Consider the following 25321-nt stretch of genomic DNA (forward strand, 5'->3'; position numbering starts at 1 on the left):
CCTTGGAGGTGAGGAGGTGGGACTAAATGTTCCAACCCTCTAATTGCTTGATTGGTTCCCCTGGCAACCAGCCTCATCCTAAGGTACAGTCTGAAAGTCACCTAATTAACATATATGTCATTGAGGTGGAAAGGGGCTTGTTACAATAACAAGACATACATTTTATCTTTATGGCTCTGAAGAGATTTCAGGAACTAAAAATAAAAAATCAAATAGTAAAACAAAATATGCCCCATTGCTCTAATGGCTCAGGAAATTTCGAGGGTTTTGGGAGCCGTGAGCCAGGAACCATAAACAAAGTCCAAATATACTTGAGAAATACATTTTGGTCATCTGAATGACCAAATATATATTTCTTAGAAATTATAATATCATAGTTAACAAAAACATTTTGGAAATTGATAATGTTAGTGCTTGCACAACACAGTGAATATAATTAATGACACTGAATTGTGTCGGTAAAACATTAAAATTTAGATTATGCAACTGTAATTTGTAATTTAAGTTGTTATATGGCAGCCTGACCCTACCTGGCCATTTCCTGCTCGAATGAGGTTGTTCCTGACTGCCTTTCCCCCATTTCAAGGACTCTCCAGCTAACATGTTTTCTCATAGCTACCACCCCCACCTCAAGGACTCTCCAGCTAATGTCAGTTTTTTCATAGCTTGCCAACCAATTAATGTTCTTCCTTGTATCTATAGCTGTGTAGGAATGACAAGACTGTATAAAACTGCTTGTTATGTTACAATCGGGGCTCAGCCTTTGGATAAGAACCTCCTGAGCCGGTGTCAGCATCAATAAATGCTGTTTCCTGCTTATAGCCTTGGTGTCCCGTCTCTCCTTTCAAGAATCCCACAACATTTCTGGGGGCTTATCCAGGATCTGGAGACTGCGGTTTTTCGCCTCCCTTGTCTTCAGGATCTGGCCCCCAGGATGCAGAGAGAGACACAGACTCCACTTGGCGCGCCAATGGGCCCCTTGCTCATAACGGGAGAAACATCTCTTCCAGTGACCTTGGGCGGCTGCCCCAGAAGCACAACAAAACCCAGAGAGATGTAGGAACCAGCCCAGAAGTACCTCCTGACTGAATGGTAAGGACCCAGGTCCCAGGAACAGCCTGTCCACTAGAGGACAGAAGGGGAGTCTGATCAATGCCTGGGGTCACCCGAGTACTTTATATTTGTTAGAGGAAACTGTGACCTCTCAGGTATATAGGGAGGAGGGTGGAGTGTGTTTGGTGTTTGATTGTGTGAGACTGAGATGTGGCCTAACTATGAAGCGAGAGCTGAGCCCCTATCTGCAGTTCCATGGCAAACCTCATATGGCTTAGAGTGGTGTCACTGGATCTCCATGAGGAGTCTACTCCAGTGATCTGAGTCTACAGTTTATACCTACCCACCAATTGCTAAGAGGCGCCTGAAAGTTCCCCATGAGGAGAGTAGCTGGAGACGGGCGAGGTGAACCTCTGAGTGCATATGCGACCATGGGTAGAAGGATAAGTACACAACAGAGTAAACAGACATCTTTAGGTTGCATGCTTAAGAATTTCAAAAAGAGTAATTCAGGATATTATGGAGTTAAACTCACCCACAGAAACTCCACATCCTCTATGAGATCGACTGGCCCACTTTTGGCGTTGGATGGCCAGCAGAGGAAGCGCTTGATAAGGAAATCATTGCAAAGGCTCTCAAGTCATTACCAGTCAACCTGGCCACAGAGACCAATTTCCTTATATTGATTCTTGGAAGGCAATTGTTCTCACCCGACCCCCTTGGTTGAGTCTGCCTAAAGGAAAACTGTAGGGTCCTCCTAGCCCAAGCCTTGGCACACTCCAAGGTCAATTTAAGAAAAATAAGCTTGTGTTGCCAGCACTAGGCCAGACCAGGCTTCATTCTGCTAGGCCCCCAGGAGCCTATGGTCCAAATGATAGTCGAGGGCCGACCTAATGTGTCAGGACTAGCCTGACACATTCCTCCAGTGGTGGAAGAGTTTAAAACCAGGAGCTGAGCCAGTCCACCAAAAACAGTATTTCATCACTCATAAGGTACAAGTGGGGATAGAAAAACAATTAGAGAGACTTCTGAAGTATGGAATTCTTTGTCCCTGCCAATAATCCTGGAATACACCTCTCCTGCTGGTTCAGAAGCCAAGGACCAATAAATACCGGCCGGTCCAAGATCTATGAGCAGTCATTCAGGCAACTGTCACCCTGCACCCTGTTGTCCCCAACCCACATAACCTCCTAGGCCTCATCCCCACTGAGGCAGATTGTTTTACCTGTCTGGACCTCAAGGACACCTTCTTCTGCATTAACCTGGCTCCTCAGAGTCAACCAATCTTTGCCTTCCAAAGGGAAAGCCCTAAAAGCGGAGACACAGGCCAGTTGACATGGATGCGATTGCCTCAAGGATTCAAAAACTCCCCGACCATCTTTGGGACAGCTCTAGCCTTGGATTTAAAGGCCTTCCCGGAAAATCAACACAGCTGTACGTTACTCCAGTGTGTAGATCACCTCCTCTTAGAGAGAAATGCATGGGAACCCATCTACTTCTCAATCTCCTCTGGGAAGCGTGTTATAAGGTCTCTAAAAGGAAGGCTCAAATCTGCCAAGAAAGAGTCAAATACCTCAGCTTCCACCTGTTGCAGGGACAACACCAACTTAGCCGAGAAAGGAAACAAACAGTCTGCTCGACTCCCATCTCTACCACCTGACGACAAGTCCGCGAATTCCTCAAAGCAGCTGGCTTCTGCAGAATCTGGATACCTAATTTCTCCATCTTAGCCAAACCTCTCTATAAAGTCGTAAAGTGGGGAGAACAGGAGCCCCTACTCTGGGAATCTACAGAACAGAAGGCCTTTGAAGAAATCAAATGAGCATTCACTAACACCCCTGGACTAGGACTCCCAGACTTAACCAAATCTTTCTTTCTGTACATACACAAGAGCACGAGTGTTACAATAGGGATCTTAACCCAACTGCTAGGATCTTAGCACCGTCTCGTGGCTTAGCAATCCAAACAGCTTGACTCTATCGCCCAGAGCTAGCCACCCTGCTTGTGAGCACTCGCAGCCATGGCCCTCCTTGTGTCAGAGGCCAACAAACTGACTATGGGACAAGAACTGACAGTTTGAGTACCACATTCAGTAATAACATTACTGGAATACAAGAGACAGTATTGGCTAACTAATGCCCAGATGGTCAGATACCAAGGAATGCTGTGCGAAAATCCGTGCATCTGCCTAGAGATAGTACAAACCTTGAACCCAGCCACCTTGCTACCCATTGGGCCTGGCCAGCCAGTCCACGATTGCATTGAAGTCATGGATGAAGTGTTTTCCAGCCAACCTGACTTGACAGACCAGCCCCTCAAGGATCCTGATGTAGAAGCTTTGTGAGGGGAGGAGAACGCCTTGCAAAATATGCTGTGGTGACCCTACATTCTACCACTGAGGCAAAACCTTTGCCTAGGGGAACCTCAGCACAAATGGCAGAGCTCATCGCCTTGACCCACGCCCTTCAACTGGCAGTAGGGGAAGAATGTCTTGGCCAATGGGTCCAGGATACACTCGTGGGTTGGAGAAACCCCATGTAAAAGAATGCTGCTTTTAAATCACACAGACCTAAACTGGTGGCCCAAGTCTCCTTCCTGATATTGGGCCAATAATACTGCAGCTAACTCCTCCTCGTGCCCCTCTCTCAATGAAAACCCAACCATCACAAACTGTACTATAGAAAATGGCATGGTTTCTAACTCTTTCCACACCATCTCGGCTATTGATACATTCTGGGAAAACCTCAATTCCACCAGCCCCAAAAGCTGGGCTCTTCTGGATTTGTGGAAAGTGAGTTTATACCCAACTCCTGACTAACTGGAAGGGAAGTTGCACCATTGGGAGCATTCAGCCTTGCTTCTTCCTTCTACCTGACCAAGGAGGAAATGAGCTAGGTGTTCCTCTATATCAAGATTTAAAGGCCAGAACTAAGAGATCATTTGAAACAGGAGGATAAAAAACGTGGAGAGAAGATAAGTGGCCGTCCCACCATATTATTCTACTATGGCCCTGCAACTTGGGCCCAAAATGGGAGCTGGGGTTACTGAACCCCTATATACATGTTTAACTAGATCATTAGATTACAAGCAGTTCTTGAGATCATAACCAATGAGACTGCAACTGCCTTAGAGCTTCTAGCCAGGCAACAATCCCAGATGTGGTCAGCTATCTACCAAAACTACCTAGCCTTAGATTATCTATTAGCAGAAGAAGGAGGAATGTGCAAAAAGTTTAACCAGACTGATTATTGCCTCAAAATAGATGGCAATGGCAAAGCTGTGACTGCCATAGCTACTAATATTAGGAAAATAGTTCATGTGCCTGTCCAAAGTTGGAAAGGATGGGACCCTAGTAACCTCTTTGGAGGCTGGTTCTCCACTTTCGGTGGCTTTAAGACTTTAATTGGGATAGTACTCCTCCTCTCGGAACCTACCTCCTCCTTCCATGCCTGTTGCCTCTTGTTATCCAGTTAACCACCTCCCTCATAGAAGCAATAGTAGAAAAAAAAACTGCAGCAAAAGTCCTTATGCTATGGAGGTACCAGCCTCTAAATCAAAAGTTAGAAGAAGGAGATGATGCTCTCTGACCCAGTCCTAGGTCCAAGCATCAAAGGGAAGAATGTGGCAGCCTGACTCTGCCTGGCCATTTCCTGCTCAAACGAGTTCATTCCTGACTGCCCTCCCACACCTCAAGGACTCTCCAGCTAACATCAGTTTTTTCATAGTTTGCCAACCAATTAATGTTCTTCCTTATATCTGTAGCTGTGTAGGAATGACAAGACTGTATAAAACTGCCTGTTATGCTACAATTGGGGCTCAGCCTTTGGATAATAATCCCCTGAGCCGGTGCCAGCATCCATAAACTCTGCTTATAGCTTCGATGTCCCATCTCACCTTTTGAGGATCCTGCAACAGTTACACCACAATAAAAAAAATACCAAAAAATGAAAAAGCATATAGATAGAAAGTGAAAATTCTAATTCATATCGCACACTTAAGATTTTTGTACTTTGCTCAGAAAAAAAGTAAATAGAATAATAATAACATAAAATTAGGACTATTAGTGTCAACGCCGAGCTGATCGAGAAGGGAAGGTTTTGGTGGTGAGATGCCCAGTTGAAAGAGTGCATGAGGGGCTGACATGAGAATGAAATAGCAGGCACCAACGTTTATTGCGGGTAGTAAAACTGGGCGTCTCACCACCAAAGTCTTCCTTTCTCAGTCAGCTCTATGCTGACAGTAAGCAGGAAGAAGCTCTTACCGCACTTCTAAGAGGAAGAGGAAGTTCTAATAACAAGCACTGTCAATACAGAATGAACTTGACTGCCGTGAAGTCTCCAGCACCAGTCTCCAGTGCGAAGAGTATGGTCTGGTTGTTCCAGTTTCTCATGCTTGCCTTTCTCATTGGCCCAGGTAAATGCCATGATGACTTCTTGGTTATTGTTCAGCTTGCTAAGTCTAAATCATCTATATATAGGTGTCTGTCTCTCTGCCAAGGGACTGGGTAGAGCTCACAGCCGCTGCTGTTACTAGAGAATGGGGTTCTCCTCTTGACTCATTGTCCAGGCTCTTGATGTCTCAAACAAAGAACTGAGCAAGACATTGAAGCACAGCTGAAAAGAATTGCTTTATTGGAAGGGAAAGTAAAGCAATAGTATATGAGGAGCCGACCTGAGCAAGTGAAAAGTGGCTCAAGGGCTCAACGAACCAGTAACAAAGTCTTTGGTGTTTTTAATCCCTATTTGCTGTATGTGGTTAGTTTTCTTAGAGGAGTGGACTTCCTTGATGAACAACTAAGATGGACCCGACTCAGTGACTCATCATTTGCTTTCTGTGCATGTGAGTTCCCAGAATTCAGTCTGTTATAATGATATTAATGAACTTCTGGGAATATACATCATATTATAATGATGATATAATCATTACACCGTCATTATACCATCATGATGATATAATGGCTTAGGTGAATTGAAGGTCATTATGGTCTTCATCGCGCAGGTGCAAGTGACTGGTTAGTCTAGCACCCGTAATTTTCTGCTTGTTTCCTTGTATGAGTTGCTTTTAGCCCAAAAATAACTTTTGGCTTGCTTAATTGTGGGCGGACTGGGGTGGACCCTTTCTAGAATAGGATGACTTCATTGTTGTGCAGGCGTACGGAGACCCCCTATCTAACTTTCCTGCCTAACTCTTTTCTAATAGCTATGAACCCTTTCTTATTAGTATGAATGTAGAGGGACAATAGGTCTCTTCTGCATCTGCTTCCTGCTGAGGAGGGTTGTAGTCCCTGCATATTAGGGTTTCATGGAGCTCTTTTCCTCTCTGTCTCCTTCAGAACGGGGTCTTGGGTATCCTGCTGAAATGCCACCTCTGTCCCTAGACAAAGAAAAAAGAAGATATAAACTTGTTATTTAAATCACATATCTATTAATTTTCTATTATTGATTTGCCTTTTAAGCAAGTAAAGGAGAACAGGCTTGGGTAATATGTTTCTTAAAGAACAAAAAACCTTTGGGTTAAAGGTCCCCTCCCCTCTCTAGACTCTAAGGGCCTTGCCTGGTCTAAAGCCATTTCTGCTTACAACTGGAAGGATAATCCTTATCAATAGCCAGAGGACCCAAGTCACCAGTTTCAGGGTAATCTTCTGGATTTGAGGGAGAGGGCCTTTTTCCCAAAGAAAAGGAGAAAGGAGAAAAACTTAACTGTGTATACTTTAAAACAAAACAATTAAAAGTTTTGTAAGTAGATTTTGTAAAAGATGATGGCCCTTATCACTACCTCTTCTCAATCTAGAATATTAAATGGGTCAGTTAACAACTTCAATTACATCTACATTTAAGGGAACTGTCTGCTATTTCAGAAAGAGGGAAGAGAGAACAGACCCTTAAGGCTATGGTGGTGGAGGGGGGAGGGGAGGAGGGGGAGGCACGTACATACTTAAATGTGTTTGCAGTTGTTCTGAGGCCTAGGAGGAAAGCAGTGATTGCCAGGGTTGGAAATCAGGGAGGCTAGCTCCAGAGTCTGTGCTAACCACTTTACTATGCTCTTTAGTTTACAAACAGCCATATATATTCACATAAATATGTATATAATTACAAAACATGATGTTAACAAAAAAATAAGCAGGTTACCGGGAGAGAGGAAAACAAGAGAATCTGCTTTGGATGAGGTAACACATCTGATATTATTTGGATGAGGGTAGCATCTCATCTATTATCTCATCTGATATTTAATGGATATGAGAATTCAAACAGGGAGGAGTCTAATAAAGAAGCTTTCAAGGCAGAGAGAATCATATGTGCAAAAGAGTTTGTTTGGAGCCATTAAGAAAGGGAAAGAAAAATACTGTGGTAAGAGTGTGGCACAAATAAAATCGATCTTGAAAACAAACATGAAGGAAGACGACTCACACCAGTTCGCACTCTCTCAAGTGGGTCAAACACCATAACTTTCTCCTTTTAGAAAATTTAGCTGGAAATATAGACCATTTTGAGAAATAATCCTAATAGCTATAAAGGAATCAGGCATCATCATGCCCTGGGGAAAATGAATCTCATTTGTCTCACCATTATTCTTTCTATTTGGGAGCTTGTCAAATGTTAATATGCATGCAGATTACTAGAGAATCTCGTTATAATGCTAATTCTGGAATGGTTCTACATATATAACAAGCTCCTAGGTAACCCTAATGTTGCTCCATGGACTACACTTCAAGTAGCAAGGTTCTAGATTTTATGGTACTTAAGTCATAGTGGGGCTGGAAAGAAGGAGAAATGAAAACTAATTCTCTGATTATGTTTGCAATAAGCATATACAGGTATTCTGCTGTCCAGGAGAGAATAGTGGTTGGAAATGGAGACAGAGCCAACACATGGGGGCTAGCCAAATAGTTCTGAGGTTTTGAGGTGAAAACTTGCAGGCTTTCTGCTAAGAGATTGTAATCTAATGACTCCCCTTCCCCTGAGCAGCATTATCTACTTCTTACCAACCATCCACACCTTCAAAGGTTTATTGTTGCTCTCCACAGGCAGAGGGAGTTGTTTTACATTTTGTCATTATCCTCAAAAACGATCGTGCCTTTCCACCTCACAGAATCTGCCATCTGTCCCCACTGTGACCTCTAGCCTTCTATGCTTCTCAGTTTTCGATCCAGATCTAGCCTTAGTTGTGTCTCCATCTGCACTCACTTTTTTTCTTTCTTTTCTATCATTAAGGTGAAATTCACAAAATATAGAATAATAATTTTAAAGTGTACAATTTAGTGGAATTTAGTAAATTCAGTGTTGCGTCACCACCACTTCTATCACTCCAAAACATTTTCATCATCCCAAAAGGAAACCCTTACCCATTACACAATCACTCCACATTTCTCCCTCCCCCAGTCCCCTACAAATACTAGTCTGCTTTCTGTCTCTAGGGGTTTACCTATTCTGGATATTTCATATAAATGAAATCATATGATATGTGACCTTTTGTATCTGACTTCTTTCACTTAATATAATGTTTTTGCAGTTCATTCACGTTGTATCTATCAGAACTTCATTCATTTTTATAGCTGAATATATTCCATTGCATGTATATACCACATTTTATTTATCCATTCATCTATTGATGGACATTTGTATTGTTTCCACCTTTTTGCTTTTATGAATAATGCTGCTATGAAGATTTGTGTAGAAGTATTTGTTTGAGCACTTGTTTTCAATTCTTATGGATATAGGAGTGGAATTACTGGATCATATTATAATTCTATGCTTAATTTTTTGAGGAATCACTAAATGGTTTTCCACATTGACTGTACCAGTTTACGTTTTCACCAACAATGTATAAGAGTTCTAATTTCTCCACATACTTTCCAACAATTATTTACTGATTATTGTTATTATTATTACCATTTTAGTAGATGTAAAGCTATCTAATTGTAATTTTGATTTTCATCTTCATTATCACCAACAATGCTGAGCGTCTTTTCATGTGTTTATTGGCCATTTGTATACCTTCTTTGGAAATGTCTATTCAGGTCATTTGCCCATTTTTTTTCTTGTTACATTCTTTTTTTTTTTCCTTTATTGAAATATAATAGTCAATTAGTTGTTTGTATTTACATTGTACAATTCAATGGGTATTTTTTTTTCAATTACAGCTGGCACACAATAATATACCAGTTTCAGTTGTATAGCAGTAATCAGAGATCTACATAACTCACAAACTGATCACCCCACTAAATCTGGTACCTCTCTTCCCCTTACATATTTATTACAACATTATTGACTATTTTCCTTATGCTACACTTTATATCTCCATGTCTATTTTATAACTATCCATTTATACTTCTTAATCCCTTTGCCCTTTTTCGCTGTCCCCTCAACTCCCCTCCCATCTTAGCAGCCCTCAAAATATTCTCTGTATGAGTTTATTTCTGTTTTTGTTGTTGTTTATTTTGTTCTTTAGATTCCACATGTATGTGAAATCATGTAATATTTGTCTTTCTCTATCTGACTCATTTTATTCAGTGCAATACCCTCTAGGTCCATCAAGGCAATATCTTTTTCAATACCCTTCCTTTTAGTCTGTATGTGTCTTTTAATCTGAAGTGAGTCTCTTGTAAGCAGCTTATATAGGGGTCTTGTTTTCTTATCCATTCAGCCGCACTATCTTTTGGTTGGAGCACCTCATTCTTTTCCATTTGAGGTATTTGTTGATAGGAATGTAGTTATTACCATTCTTTATTCATGTTTTTGATACATGATTTTTACTTTTTAAAGAAATCTCTCCTGCAATACTGGTTTGATGTTGATAAATTCCCTTAGCTTATTTTTGTCTGGGAAGCTCTTTATCTGTCCTTCAACTCTAAATGATAGCTTTGCTGGGTAAAGTATTCTTGGTTGTAGATCCTAGGTTTTCATCATGTTGAATGTTTGTGCCAAGCCCTTCTGTCCTGCATAGCTTCTTTTGAGAAATCAGCGGCCAGTCTTTTGGGTGCTCCCTTGTAGATAACTGCTTTTCTCTTGCTGCTTTTAAGATTCTCTCTTTGTATTTAACTTTTGGCATTTTAATTACGATGTGTCTTGGTGTGGAGCCTCTTTGGGTTCCTGGTTTGGGGGTCACTCTGAGCTTCTTGAGGTTTTATGTCTATTTCCTTCACAAGGTTAGGGAAGTTTTCCATCATTATTTCTTCAAATAGCTCTTCAACGTCTTGTTTCTTTTTGTTTTTTGGTACCCCTATGACACAGATGTTTTTACATTTAATAGTGTCCCATAGGATCCTTAAATTATTATTATAATCTTGGCTTCTTTTTTTTTTTTTTTGCCATTCTGATTGAGTGTCCTTAGCTTTCCCATCCTTTATGTAGGTCATTCGATCCTCTTCTTTATTCACTCTCTTTATTCCATTTAATATACTCTTCTCTCAGATAACGTGTTCTTCATTTCTGACTGGTTCCCTTTTATAATTTCATTTCCATTTTAATATTTTTTTTATCTCTTTGTTGAAGTTCTCACTGAATTCGTCTATACTTCCCCTAAGTTCATTGAGAATCTTTACAATCAGCGTTTTGAACTCTGCATCTGTTAGATTACTTGACTCCATTATATCAGGATCTCTGTTCTGTTCTCTCATATGGTCTCTGCTTCTTTGTCTTCCCATTTTGGCTGCCTTTCTGTGTCTGTTTCTATGTACTAAGCAAAGCTCTTAAGTCTCTTGGTCTTATTAGTGTGGCTTTGTGTGGTAGGTGTCCAATGGAACAGTCCTGAGAGGGGATCAGCTGCAGGCCAAATTTAGCCCAAGCCTGTGCCCCTCCAGGGCCACCAGTTAAGATTCAACAAGCAATCTACAGATGCTGTGCTTAGAGTTGTTTCAAAAGGCCACACCAGAAACCGAGACCAGCTGCCACCAGTGTGAGTCTTGGCTCTGATCAGCAAGGGGCACTTGACTAAGCAAGGACACATCTGGATGTGGCTTGGGTGGGGCCACAATTTAGGGGAGGTGGAGTTTCAGGGAATCCTCTGGGCAAAGCAACCTCTATTATCCAGTTTGATGACCAGTTTGATGACGTCTCTGCTATGGCGGCACTGAGTCTGCACATTGGGATGGAGAGGGCTTAACACAGGAAAAATGGAGACCACCGGCACTTCTGTACAGAGAAAGTCTCGCCTCAGCCCTCATTCTAACAACTCAATGCCCCCCTGTAAGTTAGTCCCTGGTGCCCCCTGCGCAGCCAAACCAGAGCTGGTGCTCAAAGCAAGGAGGTCAATTACTGCCAAAGTCCACTCATGGACACGGCCCCTTTAAGAGGCATGAGCAGCTGCTGCTGCTGCTGCCTCTGCCTCCGTCCCACTCAGCTGCTCCGAACTGAACATTCTCACGTCCTCGCCCCATGCTATGTTCTGCTGTTGTAGGGTGATTTTGTAGATTTCTCCCTAGTTGTATGGCTTGTTCATCTAGATCCCAAGTGATTTTCCTTGCTATTTGCTCTTTGTTTCTTTCAAGACTTTGATTTGGTCACCAGAGGGATGAACAGAGCCTCTATCATCTACGCCATTTTTTTCTCTCATTTGCCCATTTTTAATTGGATTATTTATCTTTTTGTTGTTGAGTTGTAGAAGCTATTTTTTTTAATTTTTTAATTTAAAAAAATTTTATTTTATTTTGTAATTTTTATTATGGTGACATTGGTTAACGAAATCTAGTAAGTTTCAGGTGTACAATTCAACAGTAAGGCATATATATACATTGCATTGTATGTTAACCACCCATAGATTTCTTCCTGTCACCACATATTTGACCCTTTTTACCCCATCTACCTCCCCTCTCCCCACTCCGGTCTGGTAACCACTAGTCTATTGTTCATGTCCATGAGTCTCTGCTCGTTTGGCTTGTTCATTTATTGCTTTTAGGTTTATATCCCACATATAAGTGATATCATGTGGTTTTCAACTTTTTCTGTCTGGCTTATTTTGCCTAGCATGATTATCTCGAGGTCCATCCATGTTGTCGCAAATGGCAGTATTCATCCCTTGGCTGAGTAATATTTCATTGTATATATGTACCACAGCTTCTTTATCCAATCACCTGTTGTAGGATACTTCAGTTGCTTCCATGTCCTGGCCATCATGAATAATGCTGTTATGAACATCAGTGCACAAATATCTTTTTAGATATGGGTTTTCAAATCTTTAGAGTAAATACCCAGTAGAGAGATTGCTGCTGGAATATATGGTAGATTAATTCTTAGTTTTTTGAGAAACCTCCATACTGTTTTCCATAGTGGTTGTACCAATTTGCAGTATCACCACAGTGTATGAGGTGATACACTTCATACTTTTCCTCTGCATCTTCTTCAAAACTTGTTTTTACTTGTCCTGTTGATAACGGCTCTTCTAACAGGTGTGAGATAGTATCTCATTGTGGTTTTTATTTGCATTTCCCTAATAGCTAGCAATAATGAGCATCTTGTGATGTTTTGATGGCCATTTGTATGTCTCCTTGAGAGAAGTGTCTGTTCAGGTCCTCTGCTCATTTTTTAACTGGATCGTTTGGGTTTTTTGCTGTTGTTGAGTCATATGAGTTCTTTGCATATTTTGGAAATTAAGCCCTTATCGGAAGCATTGCTTGCAAATATATTTTCCCATTCATATGGTTGTCTCTTTACCTTGTTGATGATTTCTTTTGCTATGCAGAAGCTTTTTAGTTTGATATATTCCCATTCACTTATTTTTGCTCTTACTCCCTTGCCTTTGAGGTCAAATTCATAAAATCCTCTTTAAGTCTAAGACCCTTGAGTTTATTTCCTGTGTTTTCCTCTATGCATTTTATTGTTTCTGGTTTTATATCAGGTCCTTAATCCATTTTGAGTTAATTTTGGTTTCTGGTGATAGACAACAGTCTAGGTTTATTCTTTTATAGGTGGCTTTCCTGTTTTCCCAGCACCACTTATTGAAGAGGCTTTCCTTTCTCTACTGTATATTTTTGGCATTTTTGTCAAATATTATTTGCCCATATAAAATGGATTTCTGGACTCTCAATTCTGTTCCACTGATCCGTGTGTCTCTTTTTCTGCAGATAGCATGCCATTTTGATTACTGTCACTTTATGGTAGATTTGAAGTTGGGCTGAGTGATGCCTCCAGGCTCGTTCTTTTTTCTCAGGTTATTTTGGTGATTGGGCCTCTTTTGTGCTTCCATATAAATCTGATGATTTTTTGTTCTATTTCTTTAAAAAATGCCGATGGGATTTTGATGGGGATTTCATTAAATCTGTATAATGCCTTAGGTAATTTGGTCATTTTAACTATGTTGATTCTTCCAACCCAAGAACACAGAATATCTTTCCATTTCTTTGTATCTTCTTCAATTTCTTTTAACAGGGTCTAGTAGTTTTCATTATATAAGTCCTTCACATGTTTCATTAGATTTATTCCTAGGTATTTTATTTTTTGTTGCAATTGCAAAAGGAATTATTTTTTCCATTTCTTTTTCTGACACTTCATTATTAGAGTATAGGAACGCTATAGATTTTTGAATGTTGATTTTATATCTAGAGACTTTATTGTATTTGCTTATTGTTTCTAGTAGTGTTCTTGTGGAGTCTTTAGGGTTTTTATATAGAGAATCATGTCATCCACAAATAGTGACAGTTTGACTTCTTCGTTTCCTATTTAGATGCTTTTTATATCTTTCTCTTGCCTGATTGCACTGGCTGGACCTCCAATGTTATATTGAATAACAGTGGCTATAGTGGACAGGCTTGCTTTGTTTCTGATCTTAGAGGGAAGGTTTTTAGTTTGTCACCATTAAGTATAATGTTGTCTGAGGGTTTGTCATTTATGGCCTTTACTACGTTAAGGTACTTTCCTTCTATCAAATCACTTTTGTTAAGTGATTTGATCATAAATGGGTGCTGTATCTTGTTGAAGGCTTTTTCTGCATCTATTGATATGATCATATGATTCTTACGTTTTAATGTGTTTATGTGGTGTATCATATTAATCGATTTGCGTATGATGAACTATCCCTATGCTTCTGGGATGAAGCCCACTTGATCGTAGTGTATAACCTTTTTAATATGTTGCTGTATTCGGCTCGCCAGTATCTTATTTAGGATTTTTGCATCTGTGTTCATGAGAGATATTGATCTGTAGTTATCTTTTTTTGTGATATCCTTACCAGGTTTTGGTATCAGAATAATATTGGCCTCATAAAATGAGTTGGGCAGGATTGCCTTCTCTTCGATTTTTTGGAAGAGTTTGAAGAGAAAAGGTATGCTTGGTAGAATTCACTGGTGAAGCCATCTGGTCTTGGACTTTTACTTTTTGGTAGATTTTTGATGACTGTTTCAATTTCCACACTGCTGATTGGTCTATTTAGATTTTTCCAGTTCTTCTTGATTGAGTCTAGGAATATTTTATTTTTCTAAGTACTAGTCAATGTCTTCTAGGTTATTAAATTTGGTGTTATATGCTTTTGCATAGTATTCTTGCATGATCCTTTGTATTTCTGCAATATCAGTCATAATTTCCCCTCTTTCATCCCTGATTTTGTTTATTTGTGTTCTTTCTCTTTTTTCTTTGTGAGTCTCGCCGGGATTGTCAATTTTATTAACCTTCTCAAAGAACCAGCTCTTTGTTGCATTTACTTTTTGTATTGTTTTTTGTTTGTTTGTTTTTAATTTCATTTATTTCTGCTCTAATTTTGATGATTTCTTTCCTTCTGCTGACTTCAGGCTTCATTTGTTCTTCCTTTTCTAGTTTTTTAAGACGGTGCATTAGGTTGTTTACTTGGGCTCATTTTTGTTTTTGGAGATAGGCCTGTAATGATACGAACTTTCCTCTAATGACCGCTTTTGCCATGTCCCAAAAGTTTTGATATGTTGTGCTATCATTATCATTTGTTTCTATGTATCTCTTGATCTTCCTTTTTATTTCTTCTCTGACCCAGTTATTCTTCTGTAGCATGTTGTTTAAGCTCCATGTATTTGTGGTTCTTCCTGATTTATTTCTGCAATTGAGCTCTAGTTTCAGAGCATTATGATCAGAGAACATGGTAGGTATGATTTCAACCCTCGAATATTTGTTGAGGCTACCTCTGTGTCCCAGTCTGTGGTCGATTCTTGAGAATGTTCCATGTGCATAGAGAAGAATGTATAAGCAGCTGTTTGGGAATGGAAAGCTCCATAAATGTCGATTATGTCCAGCTGGACTAAAGTGTCATTTAAGGAAGTTATTTCCTTATTGATTTTCTGTTTGAATGATCTGTCCATATCTGGCAGTGGGGTATTTAGGTCCCCTACTATAATAGTGTTTTGGTCTGTTTCTCCCATTAGTTCTGTTAGTTATTGCTTCACATATTTCAGGGCTCCCTGATTAGGAGCATAGATATTAAAAAGTATTATGTCTTCTTGATGCATGATTCCTTTGACTATTATGAAGTGTCCCTCTGAATCTTTCTTTTTCCTTTTTTATTTTGAAGTCTATTTCATCTGATATTAGTTTTGCTACACCTACTTTTCTCTGAATGCCATTTGCTTGAAATATCATTTTCCACCCTTTCACTTTGAGACTATATTTGTCTTTGGAGCTGAGATATGGTTGGGTTTTGTTTTTGATTCATTCTTCAACTCTGTGCCTTTTTATTGGTGAGTGCAGTCCATTTATATTTAGAGTGATTATTGAAATATGAGGTCTTCTTATAGCTATTTTATCTTTTGCTTTCTGGTAGCTTAATGTTTCCATTGCTTCCCTGTCCTTGTTTTTTTTGTTTTTGGCTTTTGTCGGTTTTGCCTCTGGTTCTTCTTGTTTTATGTTATATACTTCAGTTCTAAATCTTTGTTATGTGGTTACCATTATGAATATGTAAAGGATAGATTTATATATATATATATATATATATATAATCTTCTGTATATATATTCATATACAGTCGTTCATTCTCTCCTACACATGCCTATCTCCATTTCCCTTTGCATATTTGGATCTTTGAATCCCCTCCTTTTCAATCATTCTTATCTCAATTTGTCCCTATGTATGCTGAATGTTCATTACTATCTTGTTATAGCAATTCACTTCTTATTATTTAAGCTTATAATGCCCTGCTCTTAGTAAGGATTGCACTCCTCTGCTTCTATTTACTTGATAGTCACTTTACTCCTAATCATGTATTTTTTTGTTTCGTTTTGTTATTTTGTTTTACGTGAGTTGACCCCTTTCAGTATTTCCTATAGTGCAGCCTTGTAGTGGAGAATTCCCTCAATTTTTGTATATCTAGAAAGATCTTAATTTCTCCTTCATATCTAAAGGAGAACTTAGCTGGATACATTGTTCTAGGCTGGTAGTTTTTTTCACTTAATAGTTTAAATATTTGATTCCATTCCTTTCTAGCTTGTAAGGTTTGTGCTGAGAAGTCCAATGCTAATCTAATGGGTTTACCTTTATATGTTACCGTTTTTTTCTCCCTGTCTGCCTTGAGAATTCTATCTTTGTCATTGATAACTTCAATACAATGTGTCTTGGTGAAAGCCTTTTTGGGTTGAGATAATCAGGTGTTCTGTTGATTTCTTGAATTCCAAGCTCCAGCTCATTCCTTAGATTTGGGAAATTGTCATCCAGTATGTCTGAAAATGCTTTCTAATCCCTGCTCTTTTTCCTTGCCTTCGATAATGCTCATTGTTCTTATGTTTCTTCTCCTGATGGTATCAGCTAGTTCTTGAATTTCTCTTTCATTATTTTTTACTCTTCGGTTTCTCTCTTCTTCCTTCTGATTTATTTCTGATTTCTGTCTTTGATATCACTAATCTTTTTCTTCATTTGGTCGACCCTATTTTCCAAGTTTGCTATTTCATTTTTCAACTCTTGCAGTGTGTTTTTCATCTCCAGAAGATTTATTCTGTTCTTTTTTCCCGTTCTTTTTGAGGGTTTCAATCTCCTTGCTCTGCTCATCTAGTTGTTTTTTCAATTCCTAAAATTCTTGATATGACTCGTTTCAGAACTCACTGAGTTTTTTCAGAAGTACCATCCTGAATTCTCTGTCATTTAAGTTGCATATGTCTATGTCCATAAGCTTATTTTCTAGAGATTTTTCTCTTTCTTCCTGATATGCCATGTCACCTTGGTTGTTCATGGTGTTTAATGAACTATTTCTCCACCTGGGCATTAATGGAAGTGTATTCTACTGTAGTAACTCTTATGCACAGATTGCATGCTCAGTCGTGCTAGTGTGCAGTTTGGGTGTTTTTTTGTTTCAAGGGGAGATATCTGGGGACATCTCTCACTCTGCCATGGTTCTGCAAAGTCCTACCGCTTCTATTTTTGGAAAGAGTTTAAGAAGGATTGATTTTAATTGTTCCTTAAATAACTGGTAGAATTTACCAGTGAGGCATCTGGTCCTGAGCTTTTCTTTGCCAGTAGGTTTTTGATTACTAATTTAATCTCTTTGTTTGTTATAGGTCCTCTCAGATTTTCTATGTATTCCTAAGTCAGTCTTGGTAATTTGTGTCTAGGAATTTGTCTATTTTTATCTCAGTTATCTAATTTGTTGCTATATAGTTATTCATACCATTCTCTTATAATCCCTTTTTATTTCTATAAAGTCCATTCTTTCATTTTTAATTTCAGTAACTTGAAGAATCTTCTCTATATTTTTTCTTAATTAATCTAGCTAAATGTGTGTCAGTATTGTAAATTTTTTCAAAGGACCAAATTTTGATTTTGTTGATTTTTATGTTTTGCTTATTTCTGCTTAATCTTTGGTATTTCTTTCCTTCTGGGCTTTGGAAATTTTTTTATATAGTCATTATGTTTATTGGAGATGAGAACAATTTCTAGATTAAAACTGAACTCAAAGAGATTGCTCTCATTTGGTAGAAGATATAGAAAGAGATACTTATGTATGATGTAAGATTTTACTATAGGCTTCAACAGAATGAGATTTCTCTCTCTCTCTTTTTTTTTAATTAGTTTCAAGTATACAGTACATAGTTTATAAAATAATACCCTAATTGCTCCTTCTTTCCTCTGGTTTTCCACCTAGCCAATATATTAATGCTAACTGCATTCCTATGTTGTGCTCCCCATCCCCGTAATCATCTATCAACTACTAATTTGTACTTCTTTGACCCTTTGCCTCATTCTCCCAGCCCCCTTACCCCCATCCCCTTTGTTCATCACCAAATCGTACACTATATTTGTGAGTCTGTTTTTGATTAATTTGTTCCTTTTATTCCTTAGATTCTGCATATAAGTGAAATCATATGGTAATTATCTTCCTGCGTCTGACTTATTTTACTCAGCATAATAACCTCTAAGTCCATCCATGTCATTGCAAATGGTAGGATTTCATTTTTTTTAATGGTTGAGTACTATTTCATTGTAAAAATGAACCATAACGTTTTTGTCTGATCGTCTGTTGATGGGCATTTAGGTTGCTTCCATATCTTGGCTATTGTAAATTGCACTGCCAAGAATATTGGAGTGCATAGATCTTTACGAATTATTGTTTTGGTTTTCTTTGGATAAATACCCAAAAATGCAATTGCTAAATCAAAAAGTATATCCATTTTTAATTTTTTGAGAAACCTCCAGAATGTTTTCCACAGTGGCTGTACCAATTTGCAATCCCACCAACAATGTATGAGTGTTCCCTTTTCTCTGCATCCTCAACAACACTTGTTGTTTTTGGATTTATTGATGATAGCCATTCTGACAAGCGTGAGGCGATATCTCATTTTGGTTTTAATTTGCATTTCTCTGATGGTTAGTGACCTTGAGCATCTTTTCATATGTCTATTGACCATCCGTATTTCCTCTTTGGAGAGGTATCTGTTCAGGTCTTCTGCCCATTTTTTAATTGGATTGTTTGTTTTTTTGTTGTTGAGTTGTATAAGTTCTTTATATATTTTGGATATTAACTTCTTATCAGATGTATCATTAGCGAATATCTTCTCCCAAAGAGTCGGTTGTCTTTTTGTTTTGTTGATGGTTTCCTTTGCTGTACAAAATCTTTTTGGTTTGATATAGTCCCATTTGTTTATATTTTCTTTTGTTTCCATTACCCAAGGAGATAGATTCAAAAAGAAATTACTGTTTGTAATATTAGAGAGTTTACTGCCTATGTTTTCTTCTAGAAGTTTTGTGGTTTGGGGGTCTTACAATTAAGTCTTTAATCCATTTTGAGTCTATTTTTGTACACAGTGTAAGAAGGCGGTCCAGGTTTTTGTGTGTGTGTGTGTGTGTGGTTTTTTTGCATGTACCTGTCCAAATTTCCCAACACCAGTTATTGAAGAGACTGTCTTTACCCCATTGTATATTCTTGCTTTCTATGTCATATATTAAGTGAGTGTATAGGTGTGGACTTATTTCTGGGCTCTCTATTCTGTTCCATTGATCAGTGTATCTGCTTTTTATGCCAGTACCATGCTGTTTTGATTACTGTAGCTTTGTAGTATAGTTTGATATATCAGATAGTGTGATATCTCCAAATTTGTTCTTCTTTCTCAAGATTGCCATGGCTATTCAGGGTCTTTTATGGCTCCATATAAATTTTAGGATTATTCATTCTAGCTCTCTGAAAAATGCCATTGGTATTCTGATAGGGATTGTATTGAGTCTATAGATTGCTTTGGGTAGTATGGCCTTTTTAATGATGTTGATTCTTGGACATGGTTCCATAGTGTAGCGGTTAGCATGTCTGCTTTACATGCAAAAAGTCCTGGGTTCGCACCCCAGTGGAGCCATGGTCCATGGTCTATGGCCATGCCACTCTGAACAAGCCCGATGTCTGATCTCGGAAGCTAAACAGGTTTTGGGCCTGGTTAGTACTTGGATGAGAGACTGCCTAGGAAGACCAGGTGCTGTAGGCATTCATAATAATAATAATAATAATAATAATAATAATAATAATAATAAATAATAATAAAATGATGTTGCTTTTTCTACCCATGAGTATGGTATATACTTCCATTTATTTGTATCTTCTTCATTTTCTTTTTTCAATGACTTATAATTTTCTGAAAACAGGTCTTTTACCTCCAGGTTTATTTGATTCCCAGGTATTTTATAGTTTTCAATTCAATTGTAAATAGGATTGTTTTCTTAATTTCTCTTTCTGAAAGTTCATCATTGGTGTATAAAAATGCCACTGACTTCTGAATATTTATTTGGTAACCTACTACTTTACTGAATTCATTGATCAGTTCTAATAGTTTTTTGGTGGAATTATTAGGGTTCTCTATATACAGTATCATGTCATTAGCAAATAATGAGAGTTTTATTTCTTCCTTTCCAATTTGGATGCCTTTTATTTCTCTTTCTGGTCTTATTGCTGTGGCTAAGACTTCCGGTACAATGTTGAAGAGGAGTGGTGAAAGTGGGCATCCTTGTCTTGTTCCTGATCTTAAGGAAAATGCTTTTAGCCTTTCCCCATTGAGTATGATGTTAGCCGTAGGTTTGTCATATATGGCCATTATTATGTTGAGATATATTTCCTCTATTCCCACTTTGCTGAGCATTTTTATCATAAATGGATACTAGATTTTGTCGAATGCATTTTCTGTATCTATTGATATGATCGTATGGTTTTTTCTTTCGATTTGTTAATGTGGTGTATCATGTTAATTGATTTGCGGATATTGTACCAACTTTGCATCCCAGGAATAAATCCAACTTGGTCATGGTGTATGATATTTTTAATGTATTGCTGAATTTGGTTTGCTAATATTTTATTGAGGATTTTTGCATCAATGTTCGTAAGAGATATTGGCCTATAGTTTTCTTTTTTTTTGTGATGTCTTTGCCAGGTTTTGGAATCAAGGTAATGGTGGACTCATACAAAGAGTTAGAGAGCCTTCCTTCTTCTTGAATTTTTCAGGATAGTTTGATAAGAATAAGTGATAATTCTTCTTTGAATGTTTGGTAAAATTCACCTATGAAGCCATCTGGGCCAGGACTTTTGTTGTGGGGAGGTTTTTGATTACTGATTCTATTTCATTGATGGTAATCAGTTGGTTCAGATTTTCTGTTTCTTCTTGACTCAGTCGTGGGAGATTGTATATTTCTAGGAATGTATTCAGTTCTTCCAGATTGTCCAATTTGTTGGCATATAATTGTTTGTAATATTTTCTTGTGATCCATTGTAATTCTGTGGAGTCCATAGTTATTTCTCCTCTTTCATTTCTGATTTTATTTATTTGAGTCATTTTTTCCTTGATGAGTCTGGCTAAGGGTCTGCCCATTTTGTTCATCCTTGCAAAGAATCAGCTCTTGATTTTATTAATTTTTGTATTGTTTTTCTAGACTATATTTCATTTATTTCTACTCTGATCTTTATGATTTCCTTCCTTCTATTCACTTTGGGCTTTGTTTGCTGTTCTTTTTCTAGTTCTTTTAAGTGTAAGATTAGATTGTTTATTTGAGCTTTTTCTTCTTTCTTGAGGTAAGCCTATATTGCTATGTATTTCCCTCTTAGGACTGCTTTCTCTGTATCCCATAGATTTTGAGTCGTGTTTTCATTTTCTTTTGTCTCTAGGTATCTTTTGATTTTTTTTCCTTGATCTCATTAATAACCCTTTCATTGTTTAGTAATATGTTATTTAGTCTCCATGTGTTTGTATATTTTCTAGTTTTTTTCTTATTGTTGATTTCTAGTTTCATACTATTGTGATCAGAGAAGATGGCTGATATGATTTCAATCTTCTTAAATTTATTGAGACTTGTTTTGTTTCCTAACATGTGGTCTATTCTAGAAAATGTTCCATGTGCACTTGAGAAGAATGTATATTTTGCTGCTTTGGGGTAAAATGCTCTGAAAATATCTATTAAATCCATCTGTTCTAGTGTGTCTTTTAAGCCCTCTGTTTCCTTGTTGATTCTTTGCCTGGAAGTCCTGTCCATTGGTGTCAATGGGGTGTTAAAGTCTCCTACTATGAATGTATTACTATTGATCTCTCCTTTTATGTCAGTCAATAATTGCTTTATGTATGTAGGTGCTCCTATATGGGATGCATATATGTTTACTAGGGTTATGTCCTCTTGATTTATTGATCCCTTTATCATTATGTAATGCTCTTTTTGTCTCTTATTATAGCCTTTGTTTTAAAGTCTATTTTATCTGATATAAGTACTGCTACCCCGGCTTTTTTTCATTTCCATTTGTGTAAAATATTTTTTTCCATACTTTCAGTCCATGAGTGTTGTTTGATCTGAAGTGGGTCTCTTGTAGAGAGCATGTGCATGGTCTAGTTTTCTTATCCATTTGGCTACCCTATATTTTTTGATTGGAGCATTTAATCTATTTACATTTAAAGTGATTACTGATAGGTACATAGTTACTACCCTTTTATTATTTGTATTTGTTATTTCTATTTTCTTTTTTACCCCATTATTTTGAACTCTGTCTCTGGTAGGTTGCTTGCCTCCATTTCATTTAGCTTATTTTCTAGAGTTTTCTCCTGTTGTTTCATTTGTGACATCTTTCTTTCTTTTCTCATTTTATTAGCCTCTCTGTGTTTGTTTCTATGTGTCAGGAATATTTGTTTTGTCTCTCAGCCTTGGCCAAATGGCCTAATATAGAAGGTGTCCTGTGTGTCCCAGTGGCACACTCTCTCTGATCCCCTATGCCAAGAGCTCTGGACGTGATCTTTGTGTGGGTTGTGTGTGATCTGTTGTCATCAAGCCTTTATTATTGTTAGTACATCAGTGGACGTAATTAACACTTAGTCTGACTAATTGAGGGAACTGGCTTCACCCAAAGGGTAAGAGTTATTGTGTAGGGACTGACCCCACTGAGTGGGATTTGCCCTAGTAGGCTTGTGTACTTGTTGCAACCACCCTTTGTGTATATCAGTAATAGGAATAGTCAGGAGTTGCTCTGTTGTGGTCTGATGCCAGCCTCCAGATGCGTTGGTTTCGTTGCCCCTTGGGAGGGTATCCCCAGTAGGCCTTGGTCACCCACTGCTTTTGATTGCTCAGGGCTACCTGGTGGGAACTACAAAGTGATCCGCATATGGTTGTTGCCTATGCTGGATCTGTAGGTAAGTGGAAGAGACAATGCTGTAGGCAGCGGTCCGGTTATCCCCGGTCTCTGATCTAGTGCAGTTTAGCAGTGGGACTAGGTCTGACAGTGCCTGTCAGTTGCCCGTAAGTCTCTGAAACTGGGAAAGCCTCTGGGCAATATGTGTGTTGGGTAGTGCAGGGATCCGGGCAGTCTCCTGTGTCTGTTGAGTAAATTTCCCCTGCCACTGCGTGTCAGTTTACATGCCACTGTTGTCTCTGCGGTTCCCTGTACAAGTTTCCAATTGTAGCAAGGTCAGCTGCTGCCCACCTTGGGCCTGAATGCACCACCCCAGGTAGGCCAGGGGCAGCTACCTATCAAAGTGTGGCAGATTCTTTGTTTATTGGATGGGGCAGGAGCTCAGGGAGACAAGGGCCTTCAGGCAAATATAGACCCCTGCGATCTTCTCGAGGGACATTGCAGCTCATACAGGCAGCAGTGGTCTGCCCACAGCTGTTTTTCCTTAAATTTGCTCACTGTGCTATCAACCCCAGAGCCAAGTAGGGCAGGAGAGGCTGTCTGTCAATGAGCTGCAGGCACTTTGTGGCTTGGGTGAAATGGGATCTCAGGGAGACAAGGTCTGTCAGGCCAATACATCCTCAGTTTTGCTGCAACTTCTGTGCCCGGAGTTCCTGCTCTAGTCACAGATTACAGTGAGACCACCTGCCGTCTGGGGTGGTCTCACAGACCCCTGCACTCCCTGGATGCAGTATTGCAACTCTTGCTGGCTATAGAGGTCTGCCTGCAACTGAATTCCAAGTAGTGCCCGCCCTGTGCTAACCAAAGTTTGTTGCCTGTGTGGATTGGGAAGAGAGGGTGGTGGCGGTTCACTATCAATGGGCCAGCAAGGGCAATTTGTGGGTAGGGTGGAGTGGGTTCTCAGGGAGACAGTGGCAATCAGATCAATATATCCTCAGTCTTGCTGCAACTTCAGTTCCCGCTGAAGTCCCAGAACACAGCAAGACCAGCTGCTATCTGGGACTTGCCCACAGATCACTGATATCTGCCTAAGTTCATGTTGGCAGCAGTGATCTGCTCGAAACTCTCGGAAGTGCCCGGTCACAGCGCTGGCCACCAACTGCAAATGCTTAGTCCTGAATCCACGCAGGGCATGGCAGCCATCCAGAAACAAAATCCCCAGACAATCTGCAGGTTGAGTGAGGCAGGCTGATTTCAGGCCAGCAGCTTCATAATGGCCCTGTGAGAGGGGTCTGCCCAGGGAAGCTAGCTGGTCTGTAGATTGCCAGGTCGAGGGGCCAGACTAAGGCCCAATGGTGGCTGCCCTTCCAGCTCTCATTCCGGTGTCAGGTAATGCAGTATGAATCTCACTGAGCCTCTGACCCACCACTGGTGTCCTGGGTGTGTCTGCATGTCAGAAAGTTTGTGCGTGGGCCCTTCATAAGGGAGTCTCGAGTTTCAGTCTCCTGTCTCTCTCAGATGGCCAGAATCCCCTCAGGTTTTTACAGTCAGGGTTATTGGAATCTCCTCATCCCCGGGCTGGGACCCTGGCCGAATAAGGCCAGGACCCCCTTCTCCTTCAGGGGAGCCTCTGCAGCTTCACTCTCCCTCCTAGTGATCCACCACTTGCGGATGCAGGTCCAGCCTGAGTTGTGACTTTGCCCCTCTTACCGGCTTCAGTGTGTCTCCTTTATATTATCAGACTTATGTGTTACCATCAGCTGGACTTCAGGTGATTCTCCTGATTATTTTATAATTTGGTTGTAATTGCATTGCAGACCTGGGTGGAGGCGAACCTTGCTTTTACCTAGTCTGCCATCTTCCCAGTATTCTGCTTTGGGATTATTTTGTTCTTCTTTTTCTAGGTCCTTGGGGTATAAAGTTAGGTTATTGATTTGAGGGGTTTTTTTTTCCTTTTTAATGTAGGCACTTATAGCTATAAATTTCCCTCTGAGCACCATTTTCATTGCATCCTTTAAGTTTTAGTATGTTGTACTTTCATTTTCACTTGTCTTTCTCAAGACCCTACCCTGTTTCTCTTCTTTTCTCTATTAAATCTCTTAAGAAATCAGCCCCATCCCTCCTTCTGAATTTATTTCATGCTGAACTGAAACAGCTCACTATACCCCTCTTTCTTATAGGCAAGTCTAAGCCAGTCCCCTAGGTTAGAACTCCCAAAGTTTCTCTCACTTTTCTCTCTTTTCTCAGAATCGACTCAGTCCTACATTTTTCCTCTCCATCCTAAAACACTGCTTTCTTTATACCTTCCCATTTC

The 25321-nt window shown here is 39.3% G+C and overlaps 1 protein-coding gene across 4 annotated transcripts in view; it reads left to right on the forward strand.

Annotated features, from left to right (window-relative positions):
- The first annotated feature begins 877 nt into the window (after window positions 1–877).
- Window positions 878–25321, forward strand: part of SLAMF6 (SLAM family member 6) — a 38325-nt gene continuing 13881 nt past the window's right edge. For 2 of the 4 annotated variants that reach the window (XR_005648002.1, XM_039839952.1), the window contains exons 1-2: window positions 880–1092; window positions 5276–5466. Coding sequence is in view for 3 of the 4 variants with exons in the window: in XM_039839952.1 (XP_039695886.1) it covers window positions 5367–5466 (100 nt within the window). In the remaining variant the exon portion in view is untranslated. Of the gene's footprint in view, window positions 1093–5275; window positions 5467–25321 lie in introns of all 4 variants that reach the window. The other 2 variants (XM_039839951.1, XM_039839949.1) reach the window with 2 other exon arrangements.

This window comes from Pteropus medius, unplaced genomic scaffold, assembly GCF_902729225.1.
Source record: "Pteropus medius unplaced genomic scaffold, Ma_sr-lr_union100, whole genome shotgun sequence".
NCBI lineage: Eukaryota > Metazoa > Chordata > Mammalia > Chiroptera > Pteropodidae > Pteropus > Pteropus medius.